General features: G+C 43.1%; 1 protein-coding gene across 7 annotated transcripts in view; it reads right to left on the reverse strand.

Annotated features, from left to right (window-relative positions):
* LOC123767687 (collagen alpha-1(I) chain) overlaps nt 1-19,996 on the reverse strand; it is a 484,084-nt gene that overhangs the window by 4,600 nt on the left and 459,488 nt on the right. For 5 of the 7 annotated variants that reach the window (XM_069310463.1, XM_069310462.1, XM_069310459.1 and 2 more), the window contains 9 exons: nt 19,317-19,644; nt 18,965-19,112; nt 18,290-18,391; nt 16,497-16,723; nt 16,031-16,234; nt 14,681-14,903; nt 11,251-12,795; nt 10,573-10,822; nt 744-7,730 (listed from right to left, as the gene is read on the reverse strand). In XM_069310463.1, the coding sequence (XP_069166564.1) occupies nt 5,048-7,730; nt 10,573-10,822; nt 11,251-12,795; nt 14,681-14,903; nt 16,031-16,234; nt 16,497-16,723; nt 18,290-18,391; nt 18,965-19,112; nt 19,317-19,640 (5,706 nt within the window). In that variant the 5' untranslated portion in view covers nt 19,641-19,644 and the 3' untranslated portion in view covers nt 744-5,047. The remainder of the gene's footprint in view (nt 1-743; nt 7,731-10,572; nt 10,823-11,250; nt 12,796-14,680; nt 14,904-16,030; nt 16,235-16,496; nt 16,724-18,289; nt 18,392-18,964; nt 19,113-19,316; nt 19,645-19,996) is intronic. The other 2 variants (XM_069310465.1, XM_069310464.1) reach the window with 1 other exon arrangement.

The raw sequence follows: 19,996 nt of genomic DNA on the forward strand, positions 1-19,996 counted from the left end.
GAATGCACATGTACACTTTCAAATGAATTAAGATACCTTGAGATACACAATGACTTAGTTTAAATAGTTTAAACACATTATGGTACTGATTTTGACATGCTGATGTCTGGAAGGGAGAGGGGGTGTGGGGGGTTATTGTCTGAGGTGGAGGACCAGAGGAGGGGGTCAGTGGAAGGATGGTGGCTGGAGGGATGCCATTGTTCTAATGGTTATGAAAACAATTATTGATGGCAGGAATTCAGTGGGTGTGTACTTCACCCGCACTATCACCATACTGTGCCCTGCTACAACCCCCCCCCCCACTCCACCCATGCTGTGCGGGGCGTATTACACATTATGGGATAACCGACTGTCTGTCCATTCCTGTCTGCTCGTTATGCTGCCCTTCCTTTTGAAAATTGTCTGCTTTATCGACTTCCTTCAAGACCACACGTTAGCCTCTTATCACGCCCTCTTACCACTCTCAGGGAGCCGGCTCTTCTATACAATAGTTACCACTCAGTCCCCAAGGTGAAAGAGTATCCGGGCATATGACTTGTTACGTGTACTTATTTGCGATTCGTTTGGGCTGTCACGTGTGGTGATTAGTGTTGGGTAAGGCTAGGCCAGGTCAGGTCAGACTAGGCCAGGTCAGACTAGGCTAGGTAAGGCTAGGCCAGGTCAGGTCTGGTCAGGTCTGGCTAGGCCAGGTCAGGCCAGGCCAGGCTAGGCAGGGTGAGAGAAGTAAAGCGGCAGGTACTTACGTTTCCGAGAAAGTAGCGGCGGTAGTATATTGTTGATTTAGATTCGACGACATCCTGAAGCTAGTAGGTGGCGGCCTCATCGCTCTCGAACTTCTTGTTGTTGTAGGGGATACGAGGCACACCCAATATCCCCCTTACATTGATCACATCGCACACTAATATTTTTACTATTTCGGACACCAGATTTGTCTGTTTCGTATATGTATAATTGTTCAATATTAAAACCACAATAGAATGCTCTTAACAGTTACAATTTTCAACTTAACAGCCATATAGTTGGCAAGAACGCCGCCCGCCAGTGCAAATGTCTCAGACCCTGTTGGAATATAACCAATCTGTTAATCGGGTCAACCCAAGTGTTGCGTTTCCATGCGTTTCCAAAAGGGTCGCCCATGTTGGAATCGGTGAACGCCCTAGTAATATTGTTGAAAACATCTTAATAACTTACTAATCCAAAGGTCTTTTTATGTCAGAAGAACGGCAGAAACTGGATCTATATATGAAAACTCTTTCAGGACAAAATTTAAAGTAAAACTAAAGATATTTGTAGTTGTATAAAAGTTGCATTTTTCATCGGTCGTAGAGCCGGAAATCCGCAATATTCATCTCAGAACAATGCTTATTTCACGCAGAATCGTTAATAAACGTAAGATTTTTATACGTCTCAAGAAAGATAGAAACATAAATTTACTTTAATCTAGTTTTACATAATCTAGTTTTACTTTAAATTTTGTCCTGAAAGAGTTTTCATATATAGATCCAGTTTCTGACCTATTTACTGTTAAGTAACAGGGTGGGCATCAGGGAGAAAGAAACTCTGCCCATTTTCTTTTGCCATCACTAGAGATCGAATCCGGACCCTAGGATTACGAATTCAGAGCGCTGTCCACTCAGCTATCAGGCCCCATCAGGTTTCAGCTGTATGGGCACCTCTACAGTTTCTAAACCCATGTTGCCTGGTGTCATACTTCTCTTCCTCTTTCATGTACTTCACAGGTCTGATTGTTTTTTCGAATATTTTGCCTGGTACTTTGAGGAGGGAAATTGGTCTGTAATTTTCAGTTTGGGTTGAGTGTTTTCCTGGCTTGGGGATTAATCTGATTGTGTCATTCTTGAAATATGTGGGGAATAGTCTATATACAAGAGCTGCATTTACTGTACATATGTACTGATGGAGTGCAATCACTGGTAGGTTGGTTAATACCATTTTATTTATCTTGCTGTTGCCCAACACCTTGTTCTTGAAACCTATAACTGTTGCATGGACCTCTGCAATGGTTGTGTTTTTCATAAGATGGCATTCATTGGAGATGTTGTTAAGGTATATAGTTTGTGCTGGGAGTAGTGTTGCAGCTCTGTTATCGACTTGAGATACTGTATTTCCCTGTCATCGATGGGGCAAAAGATTACATTTTTTCCAGGTTTATCCTGAATATTTTTTCAGGATAAACAGAATGGTGCTACATGGTCTTCCCAGCTTGGCACCTTTTCATAATTACATACATTATGTGGGGGATTTGTGGTTGTTGCATAATCTGAGAGATGCTCTTTGCTATGGTGCTAGTGATCTGTTTAAAGAATGGTGCATTTCTTGAATGGTACAAGTACACCTGTTTGCTGGGTGACATCGTCAGCGTATGTGATGTATTCTCCATGTTGGGGTTGGGGTAGGTCAGCTGTATATATGTTGAATAGAGTGGGAGAGAGGCAGCTTCCTCTCCATGAGAGCTTCCATTTACAACTTGGCATGAGTACATCTGATTAATGCATGGTGTTAGGGTTTCAGTTTTGTTCGTGGTGTGCAGGAGGTGTTCTGTATCTAGGCTCTTATACAAGCATGTTATGGCCTGCAACTTTATTTTTTATAATTTTTTAATATTCCAGAATTCCAATACTCTGGCCTTTTGAGCATAATGAATGCTGTCTGGTTACCTGAAATTCCAGGAGGATTGGGGTGACATCTGGAATGTTTGTACAGGTTGGCATCACTTTTATTAATTGATTTTGGTTCTCAATCTTGATTGTATTTAAGGGTTCATTAAAAACAGTACTAGTATGTCATTTGCATTGGAGAAGAAATTACCCATTTTTCAGTTATGATTTTTTCTTCCAATCCCTGCATGCATAACACCTGCATATTTTGTTTGCTTTTAATGCCTCTGTGGTTTTTGTAGTAGCGATCAAGTACAATATTCTGCTCTAAAGTCTTGTTAATTTGAGTTGTATTATCTTCCTGAGCAAGGCAAGCCTTTACTCCTATTCCTTCAGTCCAGAATTTCAGTGGGGAAAAAAAAAAACTAATTGGGCGTGTTGTGAGAAGGGCAGTGTCAAGGATCACAGTCAACATATTGCTGCCGACATCTGGTCCGAGCAGCTGCCAGTGGGTCATCTAGTGATTACCAGAACACATCTTCGTGTGTCTGTAGCCTACTCCCAGAAAACCTTTATAACCACAGCTCAGTGAGGAGCCAGGCTTTTTAGCCAGAACCTGTCCAATTCACAGTATAATTTCAACCTTTGTTCTGTAAACTTGAAAAGTTATCAGCCTTTTGATGCTTATGGGTCCCATAGTACAGTGGTCTATGTTCTTGACTCGTGATCAAGGATCCTGGTTTGATTCCTGGGCAGGACAAATAGTTGGGCATATTTCCTTTCAATTGATACAATGTTCACATAGCAGTAGACAGGTACTGGGAAGTTATGCAAATGTTATAGGTTGCATCCTGGAGAAGGTGCGTAGTTGGTCTAGAGGACTTCTAGAAGCTTCGGTACAGTACAGTCTCGCCTTGACAAGGGAAATTATAGTACTCTCTTGATTGGATGGGGTTTGATTGTAGGTAACAATTAGAGGTCATTCCATGGGTGGACTTTTTTCTAGTCCACTATGTTCATTACTATATCAAGTTGACATTTTCATTAACGATGTGGAGAGCAACCAGGTGCACACACACAGGACACGTGCACCTGTGATATCCGAGGAAAATTATACAAACACCTTCTTGTAAAATTATTTTATGTAAAATTTGTCAATAATAAAAATGTTCACATCCTTCAAGTTACATTCTAAAATACTGCCAAAACATCAGGGTCGGCCCGTAGCTTCAGAAGTGTGACCTTAAAAAACAACAAAAAAGGAAAACACAAAACTTACATATAATACAAACTTTACAATGATACAAAGAAGGGATCAGACAAATAGTCACCATTTCAAGGGATGAACTTAACCAGGAGTTTAACATCCATAAAAAAAATCACTTTCATCATTTAAGCTGCATCCATGAATATTGCATTGCAGTGGATGTAAGTGTGGCATGAGAGAGGGCTCAACAATTTGTACAATGCTGATGTCATAATAGACATTTTGATCAACCAGTGCAGCGGGGCAGACGTATAAGCACCTTCCTTGACGCATTTTATGCTGGAAATGACCACGGCAAACCTGCCTTTATATATCATTTACTGTCACGTAACTCATTATACAGCACAACTCCACGAATAGAAAATCAAAATCTCCCCCCTCCCCACACATATATATGACAACAAGACTGATTGTCAGTTTTAGGAAATTAACGATTCCAGTAAAACAACAGTAACGAAGTTTTTTAGCTGCACCGTCACACAGCACTGGTGATGGCACTGGCCATGCCACTGAGCAACACCACCACCTCTGTGGGCTGCTTGAGGGGGCACCAGAACAACTGTTAAGTGAAGTCAGTACTTAAGCGACGTGTGGCTTACAGGAGGCCGGCTCATACCACTCACTGCCTGGGCCACCACGCCAGACGCTGCACATGAGCTGGGCCATCCCATGCCAGGCACCACACATCTGAGCCGGGTCACACCGCCTTTGTTCCACCGCAGCACTGCACTGGCAATAAATCTTCAAGCAGTCAACAACCACTGAAGGACAGATAGGTGAACAGAGCAAGAATAACTTACACTACAAAGCACCCCATTAACAGTATTGAAACTACAAACTTACAAGTTGCCCTGAAAAGTGAGAACTGAGTGGACTGTGCGGGGTAGGGGGGCAACCCCACCACTGGACGGGCACACGGGTGGGTGGGGAGGGGCGACCCTCACACCCGCCACGGGTCACTGGTCAGGGGGGCGAGGGGCCGCGGGGGAGGGGGCACGCCACCACCACCACCACCACCACACTTGAGCAGGATCACCACCACCGTCACAACCACCACCACTGGTGGCCAGCAGGGGTGAAGGGAGGGGTAGAGTTGCATAGTGGTGAGTGTGCTGGGCGGCAGCTGCTAGCACCAGGTCACCTGTGAGGTAGATTTCCCCACGCCTCACTTGGGGTTAAATGGGAAGCTCTGGCCAGGCATAGGCCCAGGACCAGGCATGCCTGGCCCTCCTGGTGGACCTGTTACAACAGGCCCTCCTGGTCCACCAGGGCCACCCATGGATCCAGGCATGGGCATGCTGGGACCCCCACGGGTGTTGGTGGCATACAGCTGCTGCTGGAAGCTGTGGAACTGGGCGGCATACGTTGGGTCAGCAGTGGTTGGACCCATAAATGGAGAGTTCTTGAAACTACCTGATTGCCCCATAGATGGAGGAAGAGGTTGCGCTGTGTCTGGTGCCCCACCCATAGGTCCACCCATGTTCATGCCCACAGGAGATGTCTTAGGTCCATACATGGGGCCTGACCCACTTAACATTTGATTTGGGCCACCAGGGTTTGGACCTGGGCCAGTGGACATAGGGCCTCCACTCATATTAGGGCCGGGTCCTCCCATGGCATACATATCACTACCCATACCTCCCATCATACCACCTGGACTGGGTCCACGCATCATGGGTCCCCCACCACGAGGCCCCATCATTTGACTTCCAGGACCCATGCCGCCACCACCCATCATATTAGGATTCATCCCCATTGGTCCATTAGGGCCCATCATGGGTCCATTTGGCCCACCCATGGGTCCATTAGGGCCCATCATAGGCCCACTGTGTCCACTCATTCCACCTGGCCCTCCCATGTGGCCACCCATTGGACCATTTGGACCCATACCCATTGGACCATTGGGGCCTGACATGGGACCACCTGGTCCAGACATGGGGAAAGGTCCATTAGGTCCACTCATGTTACTCATATTATTACTCATATTAACCATAGGTCCATTAGGTCCAGCCATAGTACACATAGGTCCACCCATTGGTCCACCCGGGCCACCCATTGGTCCACCTGGGCCACCCATTGGTCCATTCATAGGTCCAGACATATGTCCTGTCATTGGCCCGCATGGCCCACTCATGGCCATAGTCGACATTGGCACATTGGACCCACACATAGAATTAGGCGTACTACTGTTTGGGAACATTGGTGAATTGGGCACTTTACTATCCACATTCGGATTATTAAACCTTGGTAAAAAGTCCAAGCTTGGAGGTCCTCTAGGACCATTTCCAGTGTTTTGTGGTCTAGCTGGCAGGTACTGTATAGTATTTGGAGCACTTGGTTTCACTTGCACATTTGCACCAGGATACGGACCGGCCATAGTACAGTTAGGAGCGGGCGGTCGTACCATACTGTTAGGACCACCCATTCGAGCGTTGGGGCCACCCATCATGGACATACTGCTGGGAGAAGTTCCTCTTGGACCACCACCACTGCACACTGGAGAGGTGATAGATACGTGACTCTGCATCATGCCTGGGCTTGATGATACTGGAGGCATCCCCATTCCCATTCCAGGACCATCCATCATGCCTCCACCTGGCCCTCCAGGCATGACAGGCCCGCCTGGCATGAGAGACATACCAGGTCCTGGTATGGAAGGTCCTCCAGGCATTCCAGGTCCTGACATATTAGGTACTGTAGACATTCCTCCAGGTCCACAAGGCATACCAGGTCCACCCGGCATACCTGGTCCACCCGGCATACCAGGTCCACCCGGCATACCAGGTCCACCCGGCATACCTGGTCCACCAGGCATACCAGGTCCACCCGGCATACCAGGTCCACCCGGCATACCTGGTCCACCAGGCATACCAGGCCCACCAGGCATTCCTGGGCCACTTGGTATGTTAGGACCACTGGGCCCAGATGAGCCACCTGCACCCATGGCAGGTCCTGTCCCAGTGGGCATGGTGGGTGTGGGTGCAGAAGACACTGGAGGTGAGGAACCAGAAGCTCCTGAAGTTAGTTGCTGACTCATTTGAGCCATAGAAGAGATGGGGTCAAACACCTTGCCAGGACCTGATACAGGCAGACCACCCGGTGTGCTGCAGTTGGGGTTGAGGGGCAAGTTGGCTGCAGTTGGATTATGGAAGTCTCCTGCCATGTCCATAGATGCAATCTTGCCTGGAGACATAGAAAACCCACTACTCATCTTGCCCATTATTTGGTTGTTATTTCCTGATGCAGGCGTGGGTCCACCCACTGGTCCAGGGAATCGTGCTCCTATGGGCGTCATATCGCTTCCGGGCCCCCCTGTTCCGCCAGACTGTAGAGGTGAAGCTCCTGGGAATCGAGGCATGCTGTCAGCCCCACTGGGAGTAGTTGGACCACTGCACATGCTGGGAGTCTTAGGTGATGGCACTGGAAATCTAGAGTCCATCGAAGGAGTTTTTGGGCCACTTTGACTACCACTGTTACTGTTGTTGGAATTATTACTATTATTACTATTATTATTGTTGTTATTATTACTGTTGCTGTTACTGTTGTTGTTACTACTATTATTGCTATTATTGTTGGTAGGGGTTGTTGTGGCACTAGAGTTCGCTGACTGAGCTTGCGGTGATGGACCAGTATACCGTTGTTGAGATCCCTTATTTTCTGGTGTTGCTTGAGGTGTGTGAGGCGCAGAGGGCACTGGCATGCCTGGTGATGGCACAGGGAAGCGATCTGGTGTGTGTGGACCTGTGAACCGTGGTGTTGGCTCCGAGGATGGGGTGAGAGGGGTTGTGGGACCACCCAAGGGCGTGCCTGGACCAGATACTCTGCTCCCATCTACACTCGTGTCTAACCTGTAATACACACAATATTAATACAAAATAAGGGTCAGAGTCAGTACTCTGATAATTTCATGTAACAAATACATCTACTGTATTTGAGGCTTCTACATGCATGCAAAGGCTATACAGTACCATCATATTTTTATCACTAAATGACATTTTCCACATTTTCAAGAAATATTATAATTCAAAATAAAATAGGTATAACTTATAATTTTTCAACTCTTGTTGAACAAATAATCCCCCAGGCTCATGGTAACCAACAAGACTTACATAGTGTAGCCCAATGATAGCTATTGTTTGCACATTATTATTTTGGGGGGTTGAGGTATACTGCACATATTTTTTAATTTGGCCAAGGCGGGCCCAGAGTTTTATCATCGGCGAAGAAAACAAAACATTCAATGAGCTGGTGCAGAATGAATTCCATGAACAGATCTAGTGAATGCTTGGCCCATCCTCTACTTGAGAGTCATACAATTCCCAAATGATTGATTACAATAAATCTTTTTCTCAATTCACTTTGTCTATTACCATTTTTATTAGCATTGTTAAGCAATTACCAAAAGAAGGTGCCAAGGTATTAACATTAACACGCCTCTCCTTATTAAGGGGCCTTGTCCACGTGGTGTTCATTGGCACATCATAATAAATCTTTTGTCCTAGAGTTGTATCCCAACTACCACAGCTTCCACATTGTGCTCATCTTGCAGAGAAATGTTTGTCAAAATCAGTTGCTCCTTTATGAGAACTACTACACTCATTCCTGTCTTGTCAGTACTTCCTCCACACTGTATTACTTCTTCTATGTCCCTTTATGTAGATTGCCTAATTCTTTAAGACTCTTCTCAAGCTTCATTTCTGTTAACGAGACCATTTCATCATTCTGTTCCAAAACGTTGTAGCAAATTAACACTCGCTCGCTCCGGGTGTGCACTTCGTTTGTATGCACGAACTACTCCTGGCGGTGTGGTCGAGCGTGCGGGCGAGAGTGTGGTGTATATATTTCGGTATACACCAAAACATACACTGTATACTCAAGTATACACATTTCAGTATACACCAAAATGTGTATACTCGTTTGTTTTCTCACCTTAATTCTCGTGCTATGTCGTTCGTTTTGGCATCATTGTGTTCGCAATAGAATTCCCTACAGGTGTATATGCATATAATGTCCAAAAGCCCAGCGTGACTCCCCATAGCGAAGCCTAAATTCGGCAAAAGTTACCTGCGAGCGCACAAAATCAGTAAAATGCTTATTCTCGGTTCAGTTTCCTCACCTTAATTCTCGTGCAACGTCGTTTGTTTAGGTATCATTGTGTTCGCAATTAAATTCCCTGTAGGTGTATATGCATATATTGTCCAAAAGCCCAGCGTAACTCCCCTTAGCAAAGCCTAAGATACCCGTGAATGAGCACCAATTGGTACACCCGCAACTTAATGTGTATACTCGTTCGATTTGATAACATCAATTTTCGTGTTAGGTCACTCGTTTTGGTATCAAATTGTTCGCAATATAAATGCGCATATTTTAAAACTAGTACCATAATAATAGAGCAATAAATAGAATTTTAACAAATATTTAAAAATTTGTACCAAAAACGTATTTATAATCTTTCCAGTGTTCTGACATCAATTTTTGTGTTACATCTTTCATTTGGGTATCAAATTGTGCACAATCTAAAGGCGCTCATTTTAAAACCACTCCCAGATTGATTGGATAAAATTTACATTTTTAACAAATATTTTAAAAAGCGGACGCCGCTCGCGTCACCAACTCGGACACATGAGAAAAATTGGTAATGCCAGCGGTGTTACCGGAGAACGAAAGTGTTAATTGTTACTGGTATAAAACATCCTAATAAACTTAAAATTTTAGGAAGAAAAAGATTAGTCATTCTTGTTTGTCTTCATTCCTTATATTTGCAGGGTCTTCCCTTCCTGAACCATCTTATTTGATCCCTCAGTCCTATCATCTCAAAATTTTTAACAAATTACAAAAAAAAAAAATCAAGTTAATCTTTTTAATTCCTAACTGCTTAGCTGTCTGTAGGTGACCTTGTAGCATCCTCCCATCCAGTCGTCAAGATATCTCTTCTTACTATGACTCTTGAACATTCTTCCACATCATTTACCTTCTCTGCAGCACCATTTGGTCCGGGAGACATCTCCCGTCATGCTGGGTGCAGTCGCACCTCCACAGATCTCCAGTATCAGCTCTTGATACTGGTGATGGCTCAAAAGGGCCACCACTTACGGGCTATTCATGCCCGTGCCACCTTTTGGGTGGCTTAATCTTCATCAATCATCCATCTTCTCTGCAGTTTTAATCTTTATCTGTCTAGACCTGCCGTTTATTATATTTAACGTATGCCTGAGGAGTTCAGAGATGCGCGATCGATTCCATCGTATGGCCTCAACACTTATTCATGGATTCATTACATTCTTGTGATTCCATTTTGCTTTAGTGGTCTACTTTTGACAATCAAATATTTTTCTGTTGTCTTCTAATTCAACATATTCTCTTTAAGCATTTATAAGCATTTACATTTAAGCACATAGTTGCGTGACAGACACTAACTAAATGCATTTATTTCTAGAATTTGTTAACTAAACCATAACAGTGTCTGTTTTTCAGATTTATATTACTATTATTATTTTTGTGAACTCTCAGAAATAATAATATGTCATACATGATTGGGAGCAATGATGACTAAAAAGCATACATACATGCAATGTGACCTGTTATGGAAATTTTGACTATTACAGACAGTAATTCAATCCGAGATGGATATATTAAATTGTTAATAGTGTTATTTACAAGTTAAGAATATAATTTGCGCTAACAACTTACGGAGACATAATATCGGTGTCACGAAGGCTGGTGTTTGGTTGTTTCTGAATGGTCAGTTCCTGACCTTCAAAGGTACTGAGGTATTGTATCTGTTGAGGAGACGGAACTGGCATAAGGTTGGGTTCCTTCCCTCCTTGCTGCTGCTGCTGCTGCTGCTGCTGCTGTTGCTGCTGTTGCTGCTGCTGCTGTCCTGGTTGCTGGTGTTTTTGTTGAGCCAAGGTTTGCAACTGTCTCCCAAAGGACGTGTCTCCTGTAACAACAACAACAACGTTACAGTGTTTCTCAAAGCCAAATATGCTTTGATTGTTTTCCTCACACGGAAGCTTCTTGTGGGTGCATACTGCTAGTCTTAGTTTTATTAAACAGTAGTATCCTCCTCAGTCACATTGTAATGTGTAATACAAAGCTTCATTTATTATTATTAAGCCACTGTATTCATCATTTTCCTCATGCACATTATTGTAATCAAAATGAAAGTCATTACGAAGAGATGCAGAACAATGAAACGGTAGTTCTTTAAGGTTTAGGACAATAAGACAAAACAGCAGATACACTGGACAGAAATATAAAGCATGAATAATACTCGTACATCTCTTGCAAGGGGGGGGGAGAGAGAGAGAGAGAGCAGCACATTATCCTTCAGCTAGGTTCATCTTGTAGACACAATGGTGATCTTACCTGACTGTGGTGTGTGGGGCTGCTGGTCCTTCTGCTGAAGTGACGGACTGGTGATATTAGAACCACTGACAGGAGTGGCTGGGTTACTGGCGTTTAGAGGTCGGGGGGAGTCACCTGGTCCAGTCATTCTCATCCCCCCTCCCGGTCCGCCTCCCGGCATGCGAGGGGATGTCATGGCACACATAGAAGGTGACCCAGGGGATGGTAAGGGCCCATTACCTATAGGACGTGGACCATGGTATGGGGGAGGTGGCCCCTGCATGCGAGCACCAGGCCCCATGCCACGCATGCCACCAGGACCCATGTTACCACTCATAGAGCCAGGCATCATAGGTCCTCCTACCATGTGACTGCCCATACCCATTGGTCCTCCTGGTCCCATAGGTCCACCTGGACCCATAGGACCACCTGGACCCATAGGGCCTGGACCCATAGGACCCCCAGGACCCATTGGCCCACCAGGACCCATTGGACCCCCGGGACCCATTGGACCCCCCGGACCCATTGGCCCACCGGGACCCATTGGCCCACCGGGACCCATTGGACCCCCGGGACCCATTGGACCCCCGGGACCCATGGGGCCCCCAGGACCCATTGGACCCCCAGGACCCATTGGACCTCCTGGACCCATTGGACCTCCAGGACCCATTGGGCCCCCAGGACCCATTGGGCCCCCAGGACCCATTGGGCCCCCAGGACCCATTGGACCTCCAGGACCCATTGGACCTCCAGGACCCATTGGACCTCCAGGACCCATTGGTCCCATTGGACCCATTGGGCCCATGGAGCCATCAGGGCATCCTGGACCACCCTTTTTTCTCTTGCTTTCAAAAAATTCTGCTTGCAATCTTTGCCATTCGGCTTGAGCTGCCATGGATGATGCAGGATTAGGTCCAGCCATCATCATTGACTGAGGTCCTCCAGGGCCCATTCTCATGCCTGGGACACCTGGACCCATTGGGCCACCCATCATGTTTGCCTGTGAGGTCATCATCATGTTATTTCCCATGTGGCCCTGACTCATCATTACCCCACTCTGGGACACCATGGAGTTTGGGCCACCTGGACCCATCATACCTGGTGACATGCCCATTCCAGGCCCTGGACCCATACCAGAACCCATGCCTGGTCCTGGTCCCATACTAGTGTTAGGCATGCCTGGACTTGGACCCATTCCTGGACTAGGCCCCATTCCCGGTGAGGGTCCCATGGTCGGACTAGGGCCCATGCCAGGAGAAGGTCCCATTCCACTAACAGGAGAAGGACCCATACAGGTGACAGGTGTAGCTTGGGAACAAGATGGGCCGGACTGCGAAACTTGTGATGGTGCTTGACTTTGAGAACATGGCATCATATTTGCTACACTTTGACCTTGAGAGCAAGGAGGCTGGCTTCCAGGATGACCATTATCACTTTGGCTTGGAGAATGTAACTCTGGTAATAATAATGCTTGCATGTGACGTATCCGAGCCATTTGTTCTTCTCGATGCTGACGTTGTTCTGGGGTGAGGTGGTCATCTGGAACTTTAACACCTGCTGGGGCACCTGCAAACATGGTAAAATATGTTAACAAAATTTTCTCTAACTGAACAAGTGAAGCTTGACACATGGTTTACAAAAACAATGAATGAATCAAGGCTTCCACATTCTCACTGGAGATCACTTGTTCACCATGCTTATTTGCCTGACTTTGGTCTTCCACTGGAACAATATAATTTTTGTCACTCACTGATACTCGGAGGGCAGAAAGCACTAGTATAAAAAGTAATATGTTTAGATTCAATAGCTTTATGTACAGACGGCACAAAACATCCATTAGACTGTGACATTGTAATTGCCAGAATTTGACTGGGATATCAATACCTGTGGCAGGTGCTGCAGGTAATGAATCCCTCAATAATGAGTATTCCAATTGTAAGCTATGTGAACAAGAGGTAGGACACATTACATTTGTGAGTGTCTTGTTATAAATGACTTCAGATCAAATGGTATGTGATACTTTCAGTTCTTAACTACAGTACTTCATGCACTCACAAATATTGGGAGATATTCTTGTGCTCTACTCTAGTTTGCTAGTGCAGGTTAGTGACTTGCATCTCATGTTTCTCTCGATTCCACATATGACTAACCATCCTGCGAGATGGGGATATTAGATGAATTCATAGTTGGCTCTTTATATATATACTTTGTAATCCTTCATATAGAACAAGCTAGCAGTACACTTATGTGTACACTGCTTAATTAAAAAAAAAAAAAAAAAAAACAGTTCTAATAGTATTTTGTTATACTGTACATGTTGTATTCCAGTGATGTAATCCAGTTAATTGCTAGCCATTAACAACTCAGTTTACATCTTACAATGGATCACCAAATCCTTCACCCGAAGACATTATACCTTGTGTGATCTTGATACGACATCAACCATGCTTGTTTCTTGATAACTGGTCTGCCACCTCCACACGTTTTACACAACTTCATTGTTAATTAACTTTTTTTTTTTTAGGTAACCAAGTTAGGTGAATAGAAATTATCATTTTGTAATGAGGATAAGATAGAAAAAATGAAACGTTAATACAGTATACTCACAAACAATTTGGATTGAACCGAAATAAATTCAGACGAGGATTCAAAATTTATACAGGATCACTAATAGATTTATGTAATGAAAGATTGGTAAATTGCAGCTAATTATTGATAAATGCTGGGTTCTGATTTTAGATGATAATAAAGTTACCAGATATTGACTGATTAATGATGACATTCACAACTCTTGAATGTGAAACAACTCTGGGAGTCATGATGAGCAGGAATCTTAATCCAAGAAAACAGCATATAAATGTTCAGTAAAAAACAAACAAGATACCGGAATTCATAGCTAGACACATTAGTAATAAGACCTCTAATGTTGTTGTTTTCAGTTTTACGCTTGTTAGCCCCATTAGGATTGTGCAATTTAGTTTTGGGCACTGTACTTACAGTATAGAAATTCCCTTGAAAGTGTACAGAGAAGGATGACAAGTTTAATCCTAGGATAAGGAACCTTCCATATGTACAGAGTGCACATAATTATTGTTTTCAAGAAAAGCAGAGACACGTGGGACATGATTATGGTATACAAATGAATGAAAGCTTGTGATGAGAAATATTTATTAGGGGGGCTAAGTTTAGATTCAGACAAGTGGGTAAAAATACTGATTTGAAAATAGGGTTGTAGGTTTATAGAACAAGTTGCCAGGTAACATAATAGGGGTCACCAGATTGTTCATAGTGTAGGTTAGACACGCGAGTACATGTGATTGTGTATAAATAGCTGACTTGCATCGATCCGTGTATCTTCTTCTACAAGATGGAGGAAACTGCAGAAGACTTTCTAAATGAAGATAAAAAAAGGTAATTATCAAAAGAAATACAGATAGAAGGACATACTAACCTTGTACTCTTGGTCCCATCATGGACACCATCATTTGTCCTGGTGGCCCTGGCATCCCTGGTCCTCCAGGGCCACCAGGACCCATCATGCCTGGTCCTCTTGGTCCCATCATTCCAGGTCCACCATTAGGCCCTGGGCCCATCATACCACTGGGGCCTCCAGGACCCATCATGCCAGGGCTGCTCATGTCTCCGTGACCCATCATTCCACCAGGCCCTTCACCCTGTTTAGATAATATACAGATTTATTCCCTCTATATTTTATTCATATTGTCTATAAAGGATCTCTTGCTTTGAAATTAAGATCTCAAACAGTACCTAATATTACCATGAAAAGTGGATAAAAGTATAGTACAGTATTATAATGAAAAGTGAACAAAAGAATAATGTTTATCATGAAAATAACAAATATACAAAAACAGTTTAAGAGTTTGCATTCGGCACCATTTTTCCACAATGTGTGTGTACTGTATACAGTGGTACCTTCGTGTACGACTGTCCTAGAATACGATTTTTTTGGTGTACGACATCAAATTCATCATAAAATTTGAATTGGTGTACAGTACGACGTTTTAAATGGAAGACGACGTTTGTTGATACACGTATGGATCGAACGAGCGTGTGATGCTGAGGACGCGGGGTGAGTGACACTTTGTTTACCAGTGTATCCTGCGTAGCGACAACCGCGACCGCGGTTAAATTCTTTGTAAAGAATTAGTTGTTCCTGTGCTTTTTTGTTCTTTAACATAAAGGTCCCAAGAAAGTCAGTGGTAAAGTTCAGCCGAAGAAAATAGTTGTGAGGATGACAATAGAGGAAAAACATGAGATCATTCATAGTGAGACAATGTGATATCTCACTACAGACAAGTGTTAAAAACGTGGGAAAAAACAAGTATCTATAGACAGATTCTTGGTAAGACAAGCAAGCAGTGAGCCACAACCAGGTCCTAGTGGTATGCCTGCAAAACTTAAGAGAGAGAGAGTATCCCAGAAATGTCATCACTTCTGCTATAATGGAAGGGGATTCCCCTTCCAAACACTAATACCTCTCCTCCTCACTGTCTTTCAAACGCCAATAAGAGTCCTCACTAAAGGCAAGATATACATACTGTAGTCAAAAATGACCCATATTCAGTACAAAATGTATTTTTAAGTTAATATTTTTGGAGGTGTGGAACAGATTAATTCAATTTACATTATTTCTTATGGGAAAATTCATTTTGGCGTACAAATTTTTGGTGTACAATGTGTCTCTTGGAACGGATTAGGATCGTAAACAAAGGCACCACTGTATCTATGAAATCTATTTAAATTTTTCACTGATGAAGAAGACTAACAAACTGATACTTACCATGGGCCCCATCTCCCCTCCAGGTCCCATAGGTCCACATGGTCCCATGGGCCCACCAGGTCCCATGGGCCCATTAGCCATCATAGGGCCATTAGGAGCCATAGGACCTTTTATATGGCCTCCCTTGGTGTTTTTCACAACAAAGTTGGTCAACCAATGAGCTGGGTTATGTCGGACAAACTGGGTGGTCTTCAATGGGTGTTTCTGTATGAATGTTAATAAGTTAATAAGACTAATACAATTAGTAATGATGCCTGTAATAAATATTTCAGCAACTACATCTACACATGAATTAATGTATGTTCAAGATATATTCAGGTATATAGGTAATATTTTGCTATAGTGTACAGTACACTCCTGGTTCTATGTAGAGATTTCTTCCCAGAAAGCTTACACGCTGACTTATTCAAAATTTTTATGGTACGTAAATGGATTTATGTGCATAAATGAAAGTTTCGAACAATACCTCTAGTAATTTTTTTGTGCCAGGCTGAGCACAGTGATAGGCAATGATATTATTGTAGGATCCCTGTATAACAGCCTCGGCAGCCTTGTTGGCCAGGAGGGTCGTGAACACGAATATCTGGCTTTGTTGCTGCATGTACTGTGCGTCACTGGTCGACACTCCTGCCCCAGACCCGCCCTTCACCCCCATGCCCATGCCCGGGCCCAGGCCGCTCCCATCCCCTCCATCTGCAAGGAAAGTAATCTTAAATGTGGTGCAAGGTACCGTACTGTATATCAACCTTATGGCACTACCTATAGTAATTTTTAAAGCATTCATCTGGGAGTGGTACTGTCAATAATACAGCACTGATAACACATGAAATCATCAATAACGTACAGGATAGTGTATATTTATTTCTGAAATAAATGCCTGCAGTTTACTTTTTTTATTTTAAGTTTAGTCACCATATTTTTTTCATAAAGTTCACTTCTTATTGCAAATCTAATACAATAATTTGTTCTCAACAATATGATTTAATGTTATAATTGAAAAACAAAAAACTAACAATCAAAATTTCTATAGAACTTAGAAGGAGCATTTACAATACTGTATATAAAATGCTCACAGGATACATATATGCATATGACTTTAAAAAATAAAAATAAAAATAAAAATTAGTAAGGACAGTAGCAAAGAAAGCAAAAATTGGTCATGCTATCATAAATCACCAAATTAAATTTGTTAACATTCATATTTCACATAAGTATTTTTCTTTGGACAGGGCCTACTGTATGGCTATGGGAAATGATAACAATAACATGCCCTTTTCAGAACAACCAATTTCTGTGACGGTTATATCTGCCCTTTTTTTAGAACAATTATTTTCTGTAATAACATTTGCGACTCTCAGCTGACTAACGACAACTGTATAATGCACGCAACATCCTATCTTGAGGTTATCTCGAGATGATTTCCGGGCTTAGCATCCCCGTGGCCCGGTCCTTGACCAGGCCTCCTTTGTGTTACACCCCCTCAGGAAGTAGCTCGTAATAGCTGTCTAACTCCCATGTACCTATTTACTGCTAGGTGAACAGGGACATCAGGGTGAAATAAACTCTGCCAATTTGGTTTTGCCTCCACCGGGGATCGAACCCGGAACCTTAGGACTACGAATCCCGAGCGCTGTCCATTCTGCTGTCAGGCGCCTCTGCACTAAATTGCTCCTCTTTTTAAATTTTATTAATTACATTTTGGTTAGTGGACACATTTCTTGTGAGTTACTGATTTTAACAATGTTAGTGATGTGAACTAAACTATTCTATACCACCTCACCTCCAGCTCTCCAGATATATTGTTCTCGGTTCCAAATTCCCACCTTACATGAATGCTGAATACACCGAGTGGAATTTGATGCTGTCACAGATTTAAAAAGGCTTTAAAAATACAATACTGTGGCTAATGTATTCTATTCTATTATGATATTTGTTAATCCCTAGCAAAAATACTCAACATATATATTATATCTCTACAGAAAGTAAGTCACAATAATGAGGCTGAAAATTAAAAGATATCCAACCCACAAATTTGAAAAGAAAGAAAGTGACGATATTTCAGTTCATCCAGGAACACCAAAAGTCTATACAGTACATATATATAATGATCCACACTGGACCTAAACACTCGTCACTTTTGTTTTCTTCATATTTTGTGGGTTGGGTTTGTATAATAGTGTGGGTAACCACCACTACAGTCTAGGAACAGTTTCAGTAAGTGTGCACACAATGGAGAGTATTGGTGGTATTATATCCTACCTGGTGCGTGGAGGTGGGGTAGTGAGGCACCCTCCAGGCTGCCAACGCCCCCGCAGACACCCGGCACTCTACACCCGTCAACCTCACCCATAACGTTACAACCTGCCGGCACCATGGGTACCCATGCTCACCATCCCGCACTCACTATATACTGTATATATATATATATTGACAACTTTTCTTCCCACTCAAAATATTTCAATCCCAAGGTTTTTGTCTACTTTCCAAAAACAATTCAAAATACTGTATTTTCTTCTCATTTTTGGGGATACTACTACCATTGAAAACCATTATAAAAGCAAACTTCTTCACACATTATAGACTTTGCTTAATTAAGATGTTAGCTGGTAAAATAATCATAATTCAGAATACAGCACAACTTTGTTGTAACTGAAAATGCTCACAATCATCACTATGCTCAGTAAAAATCGAGTATCAGCTATACTGATTATATTCTAATCTTTACTTCATACAAAATGTGAAGACTTGCTGTTATAATTAGCCAATTTTTCATTTCTTAATCTCTCAAATACTGAATAAAGAGGACTAAATGAATGACTATGAAATGTACAAATATTGTATAGCTAATCAAGATGCCAGCAATTAACACTAATGAAAGAAATTTACATTTATAAGCAGAGCAAGAATGTTGGTCGACAACCTGAATTTGCTTACCTTCACTAGTGTGTGGTGGAGTGGTGGTAGTGGTGGTGGAGGTAGTGGTGGCAGTGGTGGTGGTGACAGTGGTAGTGGTGGTAGTGGATGACGTCGTGCTGGGCTTTATATCTCCTTCTGGGCCTCCATTAGCTATTTCCGTTTTGATCTGTTAAATAATTCTCAATATTAAAACTGCAACATAATACTGTAGAGTATGTACTAATTTATCTAAAAGTAATAAGTGTACAATAATTTCTGTATCACATAAATATTTCAAGGCGGTTGTATTCTACAATGATGTGATCTTTAGTATACAAGAGGGGTAATAAAGCATAGACAGGGCATGTGAGCAGAGATGGGTATATCTGACCTTGGCAGTGGCTCCTTTATTGTTGTTGTTGGCATTGGTGTTGTTGTTGTTGTTGTTGCCTGGGCAGGTGGGCGTGGGCTTGGACACGAGGTCATCTCCATTGAGACACGGGGTGGTGGCGGTCGCAGCGTCGGGGTCAGGCTTGACCTCTGCACCCAGCTCCTGCTTGATGGTGGGTGTTGTGAGGGGTGTTGTAGCGTGGGTGTTGTTGGCCTTACTACGCCTCCCACCACTGTTGCCCGTCTTCAACACCCCGCCACCACCACCCTCATCCTTCACACCCCCGGCGCCACCCCCGCTACCCTGCTTCACCGTCCCCCGCATACCCCTGCAAACATGTTACACACATCACACTATTGTACTTAAATCACGTATCAAAACCATTTAAAACACACATTTTATAATATATATATGTATAAAATTGATAAACTAACTCCCCAAAATTCATTCATTATTTCTGGTCTGAGGCCTGAACGCGTTTCGTAATGCTTATTACATTTTCAAAGACTTTGTTTATAAATAAAATACATCATACTTATACTCGTTTTGGGTGAGGTGATATGGTACAAAAGTTTTGGGTGAGGTGACGGAGCATATGCCAGAACACGAAACAATAGGTATAAATTGGGTGTGAAAACATAAGAATGGAAGTAACTGCAGAGAACCTATTGGCCCATACT

The sequence above is a fragment of the Procambarus clarkii genome, chromosome 67 (genome assembly GCF_040958095.1).
Source record: "Procambarus clarkii isolate CNS0578487 chromosome 67, FALCON_Pclarkii_2.0, whole genome shotgun sequence".
Lineage (NCBI taxonomy): Eukaryota > Metazoa > Arthropoda > Malacostraca > Decapoda > Cambaridae > Procambarus > Procambarus clarkii.